Consider the following 15,948-nt stretch of genomic DNA (forward strand, 5'->3'; position numbering starts at 1 on the left):
GAAGACATGGTAAAAGAGATGATGGCCCAAGGGTCATCCAGTATAGCTCTAGCTTTTATGCCTCACATGTGGTCTTAGTTGGGAAAAATGATGGTTTCATGGAGGTTGTGTGTAGATTATAGGGCTTTAAACAAGGTTACTATAAAGGATAAATTTCCCATACCTATCATTGAGGAGTTATTGGATGAACTTGGAGGGTCAGAAATTTATTCAAAGATAGATCTCAGGGCAGGCTATCACCAAATCAGAATGGCACCTTCTTATGTGCACAAGACAACTTTTAAGACACACTCAGGGCACTATGAATACTTAGTCATGTCCTTTGGATTGACTAATACTCCCTCTAGTTTTCAAGGACTCATGAACCATATTTTTTAGGAATATTTAAGAAAGTTTATCTTAGTATTCTTTGATGATATTCTAGTATTTAGCAAAACATTAGATGAGTATGAACACCACCTTAGACTTACCTTTGAGTTATTGGTGCAACATCAGCTTTTTGCAAAGAGAGTAAGTGTGTGTTTGCAGCAACCAGGATTGAGTACTTGGGACATTATATTTTTGTTGAAGGAGTGACAACTGACCCCAAGAAAGTTGAGGCAATACAAGGATGGCCTAAACCTACTAACATCAAACAGCTAAGGTTTTTTTAGGCCTAACTGGGTACTATAGAAGGTTCATCAGGGGTTATGGAGTTATTAGCAAACCACTCACTGATTTACTCAAGAAGGACAACTTTAAGTGGTCTCCCTAGGCTACTTCAGCCTTTGAAAATCTAAAAGGAGCTCTCACTTATGCACCAGTGCTAGTATTACCTGATTTTTCTACACCTTTTGTAGTGGAACCTGATATTTGCAGCAATGGTATTGGTGCAGTTTTGATGCAAAAGGGTCAACCAATAGCTTACTTGAGTAAGGGTCTCTCACCTTCGCTGCCAGTGTATGACAAAGAGCTCTTGGCATTGGTTATGGCTGTAATCAAATGGGCTCAATACCTGACTGGCAGGCCTTTTACAGTGAAGACTGACCAAAAGGCTTTAAAGTTCCTCCTTGAACAGAAATTGCATACAGGATCACAATTGAAATGGATAGCACAGCTGATGCAATATGATTTCATCATTGAATACAAGAAGGGTAAGGAAAACAAGGTGGTTAATGCCTTATCTAGATTGTCTGCAGCTGAGCTAGCTGCCCTTACCTTATCTTCTGTTCAAACTAACTTGCTTAGCTTGATCACCCAGAGTTGGAACTTAGACCCAAACTTGGCTACTTTAATTCAGTCCTTGAAGGGATGTACAGAGGTACAAGGCTACACCTTCATCCATGAGCAACTTAGGAGGCATGACAAGTTGGTGATTGGTCCAGACCCTACCTTGAAGAAAAACATTTTGCAGTTGTGGCATGACTCTCCCATGGGAGGACACTCTGGGATTGAACAAACTTACAGGAGGGTAGCATCAGTATTTTACTGGAAGGGTTTGAGAGAAGATATTCATACTTATGTCAATGGTTGTGACATTTGTCAAAGGCATAAGTATGATAGGTCCCCCTACCCAGGACTCCTACAGCTTTTGAAATTGCCAGTCACAGCCTGGAGTAGCATCAGCATGGACTTCATTGAGGGACTACATAAATCAAAAGGCAAAACTTTGATCCTAGTAGTAGTTGATAGACTCACTAAATCTGCTCATTTCCTGAGTCTCTCTCACCCTTATTCAGCATCAGATGTGGCCAAACTCTTCATGGAACATATTCACAAACTTCATGGCATGCCTAAAGACATAATGAGTGACAGGGACCCCATATTTACTAGTAAAGTTTGGCAGGAACTGTTCTCTATGCATGGGGTGACACTTATCACATCTACAACATACCATCCCCAAACTGATGGCCAAACAGAGGTCATCAATCAATACCTTGAAACATATCTCAGATGTTTCTGTTCTGATTCACAATCTGACTGGTGCTCCTACCTTCCTTCTACTGAATGGTGGTATAACACTTCCTTTTACTCCTCCATTCAAACTACACCATATGAGGCTTTGTATGGCCAGCCTACCCCCCCTCCATTTACCCTATGTAGCAGGTGACTCATCTATTGAAGAAGTGGATAGAAGCCTCCTCACTAGAGAATTCAAATTACAGCTCCTCAAACATCACCTCTAACGAGCACAACAGAGAATGACTATTCAGGCTAACAAGCATCACTCAGATAGACAATTCAAAGTGGGAGACTGGGTCTATCTCAAAATTCAACCCTATAGACAAGTGACATTGTCAGGTTCCCACTTCTCAAAGCTCTCAGCTAAATACTATGGACCATACCAAGTCTTACAGAAAATTGGTTCTGTAGCATACAAATTGTCTCTTCCACCACAACTACTTCTCCATCCCACCTTTTATGTCTCCCAAATCAAATTGTGTCACAACTTACCTACCAATATATCCCATCCTCCTGTCCTTGACATAGCTAGCCCCTACTATACAAATCCTCTTAAAATCCTTGATCGACGTATGGTCCAAAAAAGGAACAAGACAGTCACGCAAGTTCTGATACAATGGGATCAACTTTCTCCTTAGCAGGCCACCTGGGAAGATTACCACTCCCTCAGGGTTCGATTTCCTTCCTTCCTTGAGGATAAGGAAGATTTTGACAAAGGGGATCTGATACAGAGTGAAACAGAGAAGCCTGCGGAAGTTGTACATTGCATGCTCAGCTGAGATATAACGATCAATTAGTTAGGATTTCTAAGTTTTAGAAATGTTTATTTCAGTCCCTTACCTTTTAAATTAGAAGTTTCCTATATTACACATTGACCCTTTAATTCCCTTTGTCCCCAATTAGGTCCTGCCCAAAGCTGTACTGAGATGGCAGATTTAGCATATTATCTAGCTGCAATTCTTAGGTCATTCTCATGAGTTTATACTCTATATAGGTTGTAATTATACTCTTTAAGGTTATGAATGAAAAGCCTCTTTACTTTTTGCCCAGTTTTATCTTGTATTCTCTTTTCTTTTCCTTTTTCTTTTTCTTTTCCATTTCCGTCACTGTTTCATTGCCCTGCATATTAGAATTTAATATCCATGACATGACCATAGCGTCGTACCTGTTCCAAGCTCCGAGCAATGGAGATTAGGCACTCGGCATAGGGAAGTTGCTATCGACGAAGCCCACCTTGTTCTTCACGGTCAAAGCTAAGAGTACAAGCCTTCTCCAAACACCATAGTCTGATCCATTAAGCAGCGAGTCTGAGTTCACTAGTCCCGTCCCTGGGATCTCGAATTCGTCGAGATTGTAAGGATGAAAAAGAACGGTTGTAGATCGTGAAGTATCCTCCATATCACAAGAAAAATAATGCAGCGATTCATACGAAATCGTGATTCTAATTTCTAAACTAGATTTGAACGAATTTGATTTGTGTGAATTCATGTTTTACTTATAATTAAATTTCAGAATTCACAAAGATTTTATCTACTAGAAGCTACGATTACAGGATAAAGTTTCAGATCTGAATCTCCGAAAGAACATTCCAGAGAGAAATTCGTGTGAGCGGGAAAGATATTTTCATTGAAATGAGACTACAGTGCTTATATAGAAAATGTCGAGCGGGAGACGCCCTAAAAAATTGACTAACCGACTTACTTAAATTCCTACCTGCCACGTTTCAATATCTCACTGAAGTAAAAAAAAAAATAGCACGAGCTAACCAGTTTTCGGATTGACCATTCAAAAATAGCCAGCATTTGTAAAGTCATTAAAAAATAGCCATTATTTTGCTGCAACACAGAAAGTTACTGCATAATATACTGGAGATCGGTGCACCTGTGTATGAACTTCTAGTATATTATGCTTGAACTCCAACACGCGAGAAGTTCCAGTATAATATACTGGAGTATTTTTCCGGATTTTGAACAGTGTTTTCCTTCAGATTTATCTTTACATAAAAAGTAGCTAAATTTCGATTACTTTTGAAACTGTGGCTATTTTTTAATGACACTTATAAATCTGGCTATTTTTGAATTTCTCCCCTCACGGAACTAAGCTAAACTAAGCAAAGCAAAGGCCCAAAGGCCCAATTGTCAAATCGATTTGGGCCTATAAATAACAACATGGGCCGGGAGTCGAACGGGCCCATAGAGTGCACGATTACCGGCTGATTGACACAGAAAAGACTTTTTGGGTCTTGTCTCGTCTAAGTGAAATGTCCCAAAATTGGCGGTATTAAGTAGGCGTTTGGAAAAAAAAATTATAATTTTTGGAAAAAATAGTATTTGGAGTAAAGTTAAAAAATGATATTTGAATTTGAAATTATGTTTGGACATGTATTTTACTAGAAAAAATATTATAATTTTGTGAGTGGGAAAAAAAATATTTTGAAAATTTTGAAAAAGTAGTATTTCGAAAAACTCAGTACAACTGTGTGACAGAATTAAAAGGAGAGAGAAAAAAAAGTCTGTCACCAAATGTGTTTAGTGAACAATGAAGTGATGTTTGAACTTAATACCTACGACTTAGAAAAGAGTAGGAACAGTTATCGTCAAGCTATCAAGTAGTTGTCTAACCAAACTGTCCAAAAATAATAGGAGTATTACTATACTAAACAATATTTAATGACTTTGAGATATTGAGGAAGCTTCATAATGGGAAACAAGATTCAAAGTACAAGTTGTAGGCTAGATTTACCAAACACTATTCTCGTCAAGCTTATCACTACCAACTTTCTTTATCTCCAAGTTATACTTAATAGCACCGTTTAAATGTCATTATTTACATTATTATTAAGTCATTCCCCTTTCTCATCCACTCTATGCTGGGGTGTACATAAGCCGGGTTAGTTCGGATTATATAATTACTAAACCAAACCAATTGTGTCGGGTTATTAAATCTAAAGATCAAATCAAACTAATAAAATTCGGGTTTTTCACTCTCGATTTTTCTCGGATTTTCTCGGATTTTTTTTTCCGGTAAAATCTTTGTAGAACAAAACATATAAAATGTGCTCAAAATATTTTTTTAGTCCTAGTAAGATACAACTATATAAAGTATTTTCCAAGAAAATAATACAAAATATGAGATATGTCATGTAATTATCCTAAAATATTCAACAATAAAGACAATAAAATTATGTAATATAAATATTACTAATTAAAAAGTCATATTAAAGTGCTAAGTCATGCTAAAATAAGTAGACAAATAAAGAAATATTAATTACATGATTAAACGCTAAAGAAAAAATAAAAATAGGTTATGCATTTTTATCTAAATTATTGCAAAAAAAAAATAGATATTCAATACATTCCCGTTCGTAGTATTGAATTGAATGTCTTTTGTTAGTATTAGTATTGACTTAATTTTGGTTTGGGCTTTTGTTAGCACTATTTAATTTACTAATGTTTATGGCTACAAAACTTAATAAATTAAATAAGAACATTCAAAAGTTCTAAGTCCAACCTTGAAATAATACCTCAAAAGATAAAATTATGAAATCTTTTAAGAAATATTTATAAATTACATCACAATAAGTATATTTATATATTAAATATATCTAAAATTTCTATATATGTAATGTTGGGTTGAGTTGGTTTCGGTTTGGCTTTCTTTAGTTAAAACCAAACCAAATCAATTATGATCGGAGTTTTTTCCAACACCAAATCATAGTCGAATTTTTTTTCTCGGTTTAACTCGAATTATCGGATTGATGCGGTTTATCGGTTTCCTTTATACACACCTACTCTCTGACCCACTTTCTTTGCTGCTATTAAATAGTTAGATCTTGACTTAAACTTTGAGCTACAGATTTGTTGTTATTAAATCCAAATTTAGAAAGCTTAAATCGTCACGTTCTACACATTGAAGTGGAAAGAAGAAGCAAAGGCGAGCACAATGATTTCTTCTCATCACTTTGAAATTGGACTATCTAATACTTGTACTTTTAACAAACTTCACTTGTTTAGTTATTTTTTTTTTCTTTCTTTAAGGAGGAGGATTTGACAATTTAATTTAAAAGGCAAAAATAGTACGGGCTAGTCAATTTTCGGATTGGTCATTCAAAAATAACCAGCGTTTTGAAAAATAGTCACTATTTGCTACAATACGAAAAGTTTACCAGCATAATATACTGGAGATCGGTGCACCTGTGTATAAACTTCCAGCATATTATGCTGGACCGGTATATTATACTGGAACTCCAGTATAATATGCTGGAAGTCCAGTATATTATACTGGAATTCTTGTATATTATGTTGGAGTATTTTCCGAATTTTGAACAGTGTTTTCGTTCAAATTTATCTTTACATAAAAAAGTTGCTAAATTTTGATACTTTTAAAATTGTGACTATTTTTAAATGATCACCCTTAAATCTGGCTATTTTTGAATTTCGACAATCTAAATTTTCGATTTACCGAACTTGAACTACATTACATTACGTGAACCCTTTTGAGATAATTCAAGAATAGTCGAATGGGGCCAGGGTGTATGTACATGTTCTAGGCTAAAAAATGGCCCAAAAATACTTCTAATATTGTCTGCTTTGGGTAAAATTCACAAGATTTTCACAAAAGACCTCACATCATTAACTGTATTCAAATCCTTATAAGTAGCTTATTTTTCTTTTCTACTTTCTATGTGGGACTTTGTTCATACACTTCCAACAATCTCCCCCTTGAACTAAGTTCTACATGACCCATCACCGTTTATGGGCTAATTTAGATATTAATTGTGTGCCACCCACATGATCCGTGAGTCTTTGAAGCTATGGGTAAAAGTAGTGAACCGGCCCGTAGGTGGGCAACTAAAGGCACTAAGCCGGACCCTACGCCATCTTATTTCGTCATCTCCATACTCGTCTCGCCAAACCATTGACGCTGATACTATTTGTTAGGCTAAAACGGTCCAAAAATACTTTTAATATGGTGTGATATTGTCCGCTCTTGGCCAAGCCCGCACAGTTTTCCTCAAAACGTCTTACACCATTAAGATTATCTAACTTCGTATAAATAGAATCTTTTTCCTTTCTACTTTTCATGTGAGACTTTGTTCACACACAACCAACGCATGTCACCATTATTGTATATATGCTGCTTGATCGGTCAATCTCACGTTATTGTTATCTCGTGTCTGAAAAGTTATTTATGCTTCTCTAACATCACGCATTGTTTAAGTCATTAGTCATGAGCTCCCTGGACAATAATATACGAGTGACTTCATGTAATTTCCTTATCTTATATTTGCAAATTATATTATATACATGTGAGACGCTTGCTTATGATTAAATGGTATCCAAAATGTATGTATTTTATGATAGCATGTGAGTCAGCTAGAAGGGAGAATCTTAGTTTCTTGTCTTTTTATACCATAAAAGATGAGTTTGTTCACAGCAATGTCTAATTGTTGTTCCCTTGTGACTCACCATCTCTGTCGTTGATGGTTACCCTGATTCTGTAATAGTATTTTCTATAACTCGAATTTCTGGCAGCTTATAATCATTATCAAATTCAGAGCTAGAAGTATCCAAAGCTACAATATCCATTAAAATATCTAACATCATTTGCATAAATAGATTATATTATACAAAGAAAATGGGGAAAAAGTCTATTGGCGTGTTAAGTGACACAGTGACTTTCGGAAAAGAAGTAAATAGACACAACTCTTTAACATGCATGTATGAAAACAAAGAAACCTGAATACATTCAGAGACCACACACGTGCATTCCCATACTTTTATGTCTATAATTTTTGGATTTAATTTATATCTACTAACATTGTAACAAAAAATTTGAACTTATCAATATGACTTATTTTGTTATAGAAAGTTACTTGTCTTAACTTTCAAAAGACTAATTATTTCACTTATTATGAATATTAACTATATTTGAAACGACTAATAGTCAGTGGCGTGGTCAGAAATTCCGTCAAAGGTGTTCAAACTTTAAACAAGACAATAATTTTTTTTGTCGATGAATAGTATACAAAGATTTTTAGATTAAACTATGCAACATTTAGCTAAACAATAATTTTTTATTTTTTTTTGCAGAGCTATACTTATAAGTCAAAATTAAAATAACAAAAAGACAACATTAAAAAATTTACTCAGAAAAATAAGCATATCAAAGGAAAGAGAGAGTCGAGAAGATTTGTAGTTTGTAAAGAGATTTTGTTGCAGAAATTTTTGTAGAACTTGACTTTTAAATTATAAAATTTATTTAAGAAATAACTTTTAGTTAAAAAAATGACTTTTAGGATTAGTTGTTTATTTCTACACAAATTTAAGTTTTAAGAGTTATTTTATTAGAAATTTTTTTATATTAGAAAAGAATCAAATAGACCACACATGGTGATTTCCGTTTAGTTTTGACAAACAAAATGGGCAGAACTTTGAACCTAGGAACAAAACGCCACTTTGAACACCCTGAACCGCTAGATTGCCTCACTCAACTATGTAAAATATAATATATAGCCATATAAAGTAGTATTTTACTTACACATACAGTAAATTTTTCGACAAATAGTGTGTGCTTGACCACCCTTGGCACAGGGTGGCTACGCCACTGCTAATAGCTTAAAGAACTTCTACATTGTCAAATGTCAATATATAGGAGTTAAACTCTTTTATATGCATTAAAACACAAAAGATAAACCTCATTTATAAGGAAGTTTAATTTTTCAATTACAAAATGTCAGCACCTCACGAAGTAAAAATAGAAAATTACAGATGACACGGACTTAAGAAATTTTACCAGAAGATCATTTATTATGTTGTCCTTCTCCTTCAATTCTCTTTCTTATTAAAAGACAGAAGCATCTTATATAGGAAATTCACGGGTACTGACCATAACTACTCAGCTTGTTCATCTACAAACAAAAATGAATACTCCTCCTTTGGGCATGGAAATTCTGACAAAATATATACGACCGTGAGTGCTTGACAACAAATGGCACGTTCTATTTTAATTGATCTAAGAAATCAGACACACACACATTATATGCATGAACCTACGGAGGTTTTTGTTTTTTTAGGTTCTCTTTTTTTAAGTTTACATAAACTTGGTAATTACCTAGCTGGCTCGAATTCTTGTGACATATATCGCAACATGATACTTGACTTGTTTCTTTTTAAAGTCACAATGCCATATACATAGAGACGAATTCAAAAACTTAAAATATTCAGGGTGCTCCTGTTGGAAATCAATTGTCACTTTCACTTATCTCTCAGGAAGAATCGAAGAAGGAATTGAAGAGAGAAAGCTCTGAGCTTGAAGAAGAGGAGGGAAAGACAAAATTTCGGCCAGACCTAGATCTAAAACTAAAGGAGCAGACACGTGGCTTCATCTCAGTACATATAAAAGCACAAATATGGTATTAAATCCTGATCGTTCAAGTAGTGCACATGGTGCATTAAATCCTGGCCATTCAATTAATGATCATCAAAGATGTGTCAAATTATTCCCTCTAGAAGCTTCTCACACGGGTAAAAAATATGGCACGTATGAGAGAATAAAAGTTAGCTAGTTTGTTAAATTTAGAACAAATCAAATACATACAGTTATATAGATATTTGTATTTTCTTTTACATTATTCTTACTAGACAAACTTGTATAAATAGACAGTATTGTACAGTGATTACATACACAAAAATGTAAAGAAAATTCTCCAAATCTTCTCTGAATTCTAACATGGTATCAGAGCTCTAATTTCTTTGATTTTTCTTTAATCATTGTTCTTCATTCTCATTCCACTTTATCATGTCACCTCCATCTGTTCCTGAGGTTCCTGTTCCTACAATAACAACTCCAACAAGAGGAAATGGAACAGTAATTGATCCAACTCATCCTTATTTCCTTCATGCATGTGATGCACCAGGAATGGTACTTGTAAATACTCCATTTGATGGATGTGGATATGCAGGGTAGAGCAGATCCATCCTCATCACTCTTTCTGCCAAAAACAAGTTGGGCTTCATTGATGGATCTTGTCCTACCCCAGCTCCTAATTCTCCAGATTTGAAAACCTGGAATAGATGTAACGATATGGTTACATCTTGGCTATTGAACTCACTCACAAAGAACATTGTTGACAGTGTTCTGTACTCCAAAACATCAAAGGATCTTTGGACTGATCTAGAACACAGATTTGGACAACCAGATAGTGCTAAGTTGTATCACCTGCAAAAGGAATTAGCTGATTCAGTGCAGGGTTCAGATGACATTGCAGGATATTTTACTAAGTTGAAGTATTTATGGGATGAGCTTGACACACTAAACACTAATGTTCACTGCTCTTGCAACTGCAACTGTGGAGGAAAACAGAAAATGATTCAATTCAAGGATGATGAAAGACTCATTCAATTCTTTATGGGATTGAATGAGACTTACACACAAGCAAGGAGTAACATACTCATGATCAACCCTTTGCCAACAGTCAATCATGCTTATTCCCTGCTAATGCAGCATGAGAATCAGAGAGAGGTGCATTCACCTTCTCAATTCCCTGGAGATGGATCTCTTTTCATGGCAGGAATACAAGCAACATTTACTCAATCCAACTCCCAGCTAAAAGTTGATAACAACAAAGGAAATCCAAACTACAAAGGAAAGAAGAACAATCAGATGTGTTCCTATTGTAAGATGACCAACCATACCATTCAGAATTGTTATAGGCTTGTAGGTTTCCCCTCTGATTTCAAATTCGCCAAATCCAAGAAGTTTCAGGGGCTTATAAGAAGCAATGCTGCTAATACAACTGATGAATCAGAAACAATACAGAATAATTCCATTGAAGGACCACAATTTGCTCAAAAACTATCCTCAAATTAGTTCACACAATTGGTTAACCTTCTCAATCAGATTCAAGTGGGACAGTCAAATTCTTCTGAGATCAATACCAACTATGCTTCTGGTATATTTTTCACTAACTCTAATTCCACTTACTCAGTTGAAAATTCCACTTCCAGCTCGTGGATCATAGATTCAGAAGCATTTGAACACATGTGTTTTAATCTTGCCTCATTTTTATCTTTATTACCTTTAGTTATCCCTTTGATTGTCAAGTTACCTAATTCTTCTAAGGTAAGAGTCACTCACACAGGGAAGGTAACTCTGTTTCCAGGTCTTACATTATATAATGTGTTACATGTTCCCTCTTTCAGATACAATCTGCTCTCTGTTCATAACCTTTGTAAGGTTTTCAGATGTATCTTAGCATTCACTTCTTTTGGGTGTATTATGCAGGGCCCTCTCATGAAGAGCCCTTAAGTTTTTGGTGAAGCTAAGGGAGGTCTTTATCTATTGGAGTCTGCTAGTACTCAACCTATGAATTAGTTTTCTTTAAATGTTGCTTTACTTTCAAAAAATGTTATCCTAGTTTAGTTTCAGTTTCAGCTTCTTTGACAATAAGAACAGATTCTGATGTAAAATTATGGTATGTTAGGTTGGGGCATCTGCCTTTTACTGCAATGAAATACATCAGTTCTATTTCACCTTTTTCCAATTCAATTTGTGCTTGTGATATTTGTCCTTTAGCTAGGCAATCTAAATTACCTTTTCCTGTCAGTCATGTTGAATCTAAGAACATCTTTGATCTCATTTATGTTGACACTTGGAGACCCTACAAGGTTCCTACTTACAATGGTTACAAGTACTTTCTCACAATTGTAGATGATTTTAGTATGAGCACTTGGACATTTTTATTGAGCACCAAGGGGAATGTTTTTTGCATTTTGAAACATTTTTTAAGCATGGTGGAGAGGCAATTCAATGTTAAAGTAAAGGTCATTAGATCAGACAATGCCTTGGAGTTAGGCAAGGGAACAACAACTTCTCTTTTCCTTAGAATACAAGGAATTTCGCATCAAACTTCATGTGTTGCCACCCCTCAACAGAATGGCATTGTTGAGAAGAAACACTAACATTTGTTGAAGATAGCAAGGGATTTATTGTTTCAATCTAAGGTTCCTATTATCTATTGGGGAGAGTGCATATTGACAGCTATATTCTTGATAAACAGATTTCCTTCTAAGGTTCTTCATGGCAAAACTCCCTGTGAATTACTATATGGTAACCAACCCTCTTATCATTTTTTTAAGATGTTTTGGTTGTCTATGTTATGCAGCTACCTTATCACACAACAGAGTTAAATTTGAGCCTAGAGTCAAGGCTTGTGTCTTTTTAGGATATCCTAGTGGACAAAAAGGATATAAAGTGCTGGATTTGGATTCTAAGACAGTTTTTGTGTCAAGAGATGTTCATTTTCATGAACACATCTTTCCATTTGCTTCCAACACTATTTCCACATCTCTCTTCCCTCCTATATATGGTCCTTCACCTTCTGAGAATCCTACTATTTCTTTGCCTTCACCTACAACCTCTTTTATACCTTCACCTATCAGTTCTTCACCTACTTTTCCCCAAACCCCAGCTCCTACACAAAGCCAATCCCTTTCACCTCCTTTATTTCATACTGACATTTCTCCTATTTCCTCATCACCATCTATAGTTCCACTTAGAAGATCAGATAGAAGCAACAAAGGAGCCCAACCTGGTTACCTAAAAGATTTTGTTTGCAACAATATTTATGTTGCTGACTTCACTGTCTCTTGCCTCACTACACCCTCTTTCCCTCCTGCCCTTTCCTTCTCTGCCCTTACTTCTCAGAATCAAGCTATTCTTAAACATGTTTTGCCTATCACTGAACCTACCAGCTATTCCCAAGCTTGTCTACATTCAGGGTGGAAACATGCCATGAATCCAGAAATAGAGGCTTTAGAAACTAATCAAACTTGGGATGTAGTTCTTTTACCCTATGGGAAGAAAGCATTACCTTGTAAATAGGTGTACAAGGTCAAACATCGAGCTGATGGTAGCATTGAACAACTAAAAGCTCGTTTGGTTATCAGAAGTGATACCCAACGAGAGGGGATTGACTATACCAAAAGTTTCTCCCCCATTGTTAAGATGACTACAATCAGATGTTTGCTCTCTATTGCAGTAAAGAAAGGTTGGGATATTTCTCAATTTGATGTAAGTAATGCCTTTATTCATGGGGATTTACAAGAGGAAGTTTATATGAAATTTCCTGCAGGTTTGTCTCTTCCTAGTCCTAATCATGTTTGTCGCCTAAAGAAGTCTCTCTATGGTCTTAAACAAGCCTCTCGACAATGGTATGCTAGACTTTTCGGGGCATTGAGTTTCAAAGGCTTTTCTTTTTCTCTTAATAATTATTCTTTATTTTTTAAGAAATCAGGGGATTTCATTTCAATTATTGCAGTTTATGTCGATGACATTCTCATTATAGGCAACCATCCTACCGAATTGACAAAACTCAAGGCATTTCTACATTTTGAATTTAAGATTAAAGATCTTGGCCACTTCATTACTTTCTGGGTTTGGAAATATTACGAGAGAATGAGGGACCAATTATCACACAAAGAAAGTTTACTATGGACTTACTCAATAAGTTTGATTGTTCTGATATGCCAGTTATTTCCTCTCATCTCGATGCTTCTACCAAATTGACTGCTGATTCTGGATTTCCCTTAGCTGATGTTATTGCTTATCGTCGTCTTGTTGGGAAACTTAATTACCTCACTCATACAAGCCAGACCTTTCCTTCGCTGTTTTGACTCTTAGTCAGTATATGCAAAGGCCTTGTCTTGATCACTTCACGGCAGCTTTACATGTCCTTTGATATATTCGATCAAACCCAGCACAAGGCATATTTTTGAATGCGATACCCTCCTTTTCACTCATGGCTTTTTGTAATGCCGATTGGGCGTCTTGCCGCGACACTCGTCGTTCTGTCAGTAGGTTCTTCATCAACATGGGTGGGTCTCTTATTTCATGGAAATCCAAGAAACAGGCATCAATTTCCCTTTCATCTACAGCTGAGTATAGATCCATGAGACGCCTTGTCGCAGAATTGACTTGGCTCACCCGTCTTCTGAAAGATCTGTCCATTCCACCCCTTATTTTGGTTCCCGTCTTCTCCGATAGTCAAGCTTCTATACATATAGCTCGGAACCCTGTGTTTCATGAACGAATGAAACACGTTGAGTTAGATTGTCACTTCGTTAGGCAACAATTTCTTTCTGGCCTTATCTGTATTTCTTTTGTGCCTTCAAAATCGCAGCTTGCCGATTTGTTCACAAATCCCTTATCTAGGCCTTCTCACCGCTTGATTCTTGGCAAGTTGGGTGTCTCCTCGTTCCTCTCCAACTTGAGGGGGGATGTTGGAAATCAATCATCACTTTCACTCATCTCTCAGGAAGAATTGAAGAAGGAATTGAAGAGAGAAAGGTCTGAGCTTGAAGAAGAAAGGGGAAAGACAAAAGTTTCGGACAAAACTAAGAAACGAGACCTAGATCTAAAACTAAAGGAGCAGACATGTGGCTTCATTTCAGCACATAAAAGCACAAATACGGTATTAAATCCTGATCGTTCAAGTAGTGCACATGGTGCATTAAATCCTGGCCATTCAATTAATGATCATCACAGCTGTGCCAAATTATTCCCTCTAGAAGCTTCTCACATGGGTAAAAAATATGGCACGTATGAGAGAATCAAATTTAGTTAGTTCGTTAAATTTAGAAAAAATCAAATACATACAGCTGTATAGATATTTGTATTTTCTTTTACATTTTTCTTACTAGACAAACTTGTATAAATAGACAGCATTGTACAGTGATTACATATACAGAAATATACAGAAAATTCTCCAAATCTTCTCTGAATTCTAACAGCTCCTAATATCGCCTTCAATACTATATTTTGACGATGTGTATAAATTTATTAGTATAACTATATACTTCTAAAATTGAAATCATATTTTTTGAAATAAAAACTAATTTAGTTGTAATTTCTGGTAGAGGAAAAATAAAATAAACTTAAGACAAATGTGTATAGTGATGGTATAGAGGTGGCAAATGATCAGGTGAGTCAAGCTTGAGTGAGACAAAATTAAATGGGTTACAATCTAATCTGGAGTATTCGTCAAAAGCTTACAACTAAATATACGTTGAGTCAAGATACACTAATTTTGTCACACCCCAAACCTAAAGAGGTGTGACTGGCACCCGACGCATACTCTGCCCGAGTGTACCACTCTGTAACTGTGAACTCTGGAGTGGTAACCCTAAACATAGGCCAATGAGATCATATTCTAAATCATCTGAAAATAACATATCTCTCATCTGAGGGGTAAACATATCCAAAAGCTGACATATATAATCGTGCAGACCGATAAAGCCACCATGAACATCTACTAATATATAAAATATACAGGACTTGTCTATATGCCTCTAGAGATGACTAAACTGTATCATGGTCGGGATAGGGCCTTGACCTACCCATCAAACGTGTATAAAAAATAGACTCCAATGTTTGGACCTGGTAACTCCGAGGGATTGGAGCTTACCAACCAAGTTGATGTTTGACTCTATCTGATGGGAAGGTCTATCTAGCCGTCTATCAGGACCTACAGGAATGAAATGCAGTATCCGTGACAAAAGAGACGTCAGTACAAAATAATGTACCGAGTATGTAAAACAATAGAATAACTGAAAACTGAGACTGAACTGATAATATAATAATTGAAAGTAACTGGAAGTCAAAGATAATATGAAGATATGCTTACATGCTGATACTAACTTAACTCTCTCAATACAGTAAGTAAAATAGTTCCACCTCTATAAGGCTCGGTACGTATAATTGCTCTGCCGGAGTAGGCTCGCTCATAGGCGCTCAGCCATACTAGACTCTATATCTTGGCCATTCTAGGCTCACTTACAGGCGCTCGTTCATAGTAGGCTTGGTATATAACTTACCATCTGTTCAGAGGTTGCCCAATAGGGGCCCGCCCACCGATTATAGCTCGGTGGTGGTGAAAATACTATAATGCTATATATATATATATATACCCTCTACTCTCTTGACTAAAAGAATACAATACTTAACTGA

General features: G+C 35.9%; 1 protein-coding gene across 1 annotated transcript; it reads left to right on the forward strand.

Annotated features, from left to right (window-relative positions):
• The first annotated feature begins 9,741 nt into the window (after window positions 1-9,741).
• On the forward strand, window positions 9,742-10,812 carry LOC104243984 (uncharacterized). Its single transcript, XM_009799272.1, has 2 exons — window positions 9,742-9,864; window positions 9,910-10,812. Exons 1-2 carry the CDS (start codon window positions 9,742-9,744, stop codon window positions 10,810-10,812), a joined length of 1,026 nt encoding a protein of 341 aa, XP_009797574.1.
• Window positions 10,813-15,948: the final 5,136 nt, after the last annotated feature.

This window comes from Nicotiana sylvestris, chromosome 1 (assembly GCF_000393655.2).
Source record: "Nicotiana sylvestris chromosome 1, ASM39365v2, whole genome shotgun sequence".
In the NCBI taxonomy this organism is placed as follows: domain Eukaryota; kingdom Viridiplantae; phylum Streptophyta; class Magnoliopsida; order Solanales; family Solanaceae; genus Nicotiana; species Nicotiana sylvestris.

Excerpts from the sequence above, each read along its gene's own strand:
- LOC104243984 (XM_009799272.1), top strand. The coding sequence starts at position 9,742 with ATGTCACCTCCATCTGTTCCTGAGGTTCCTGTTCCTACAATAACAACT. Across the intron at positions 9,865-9,909 it reads CATGTGATGCACCAGGAATG|AGCAGATCCATCCTCATCAC; the intron begins GTACTTGTAAAT and ends TATGCAGGGTAG.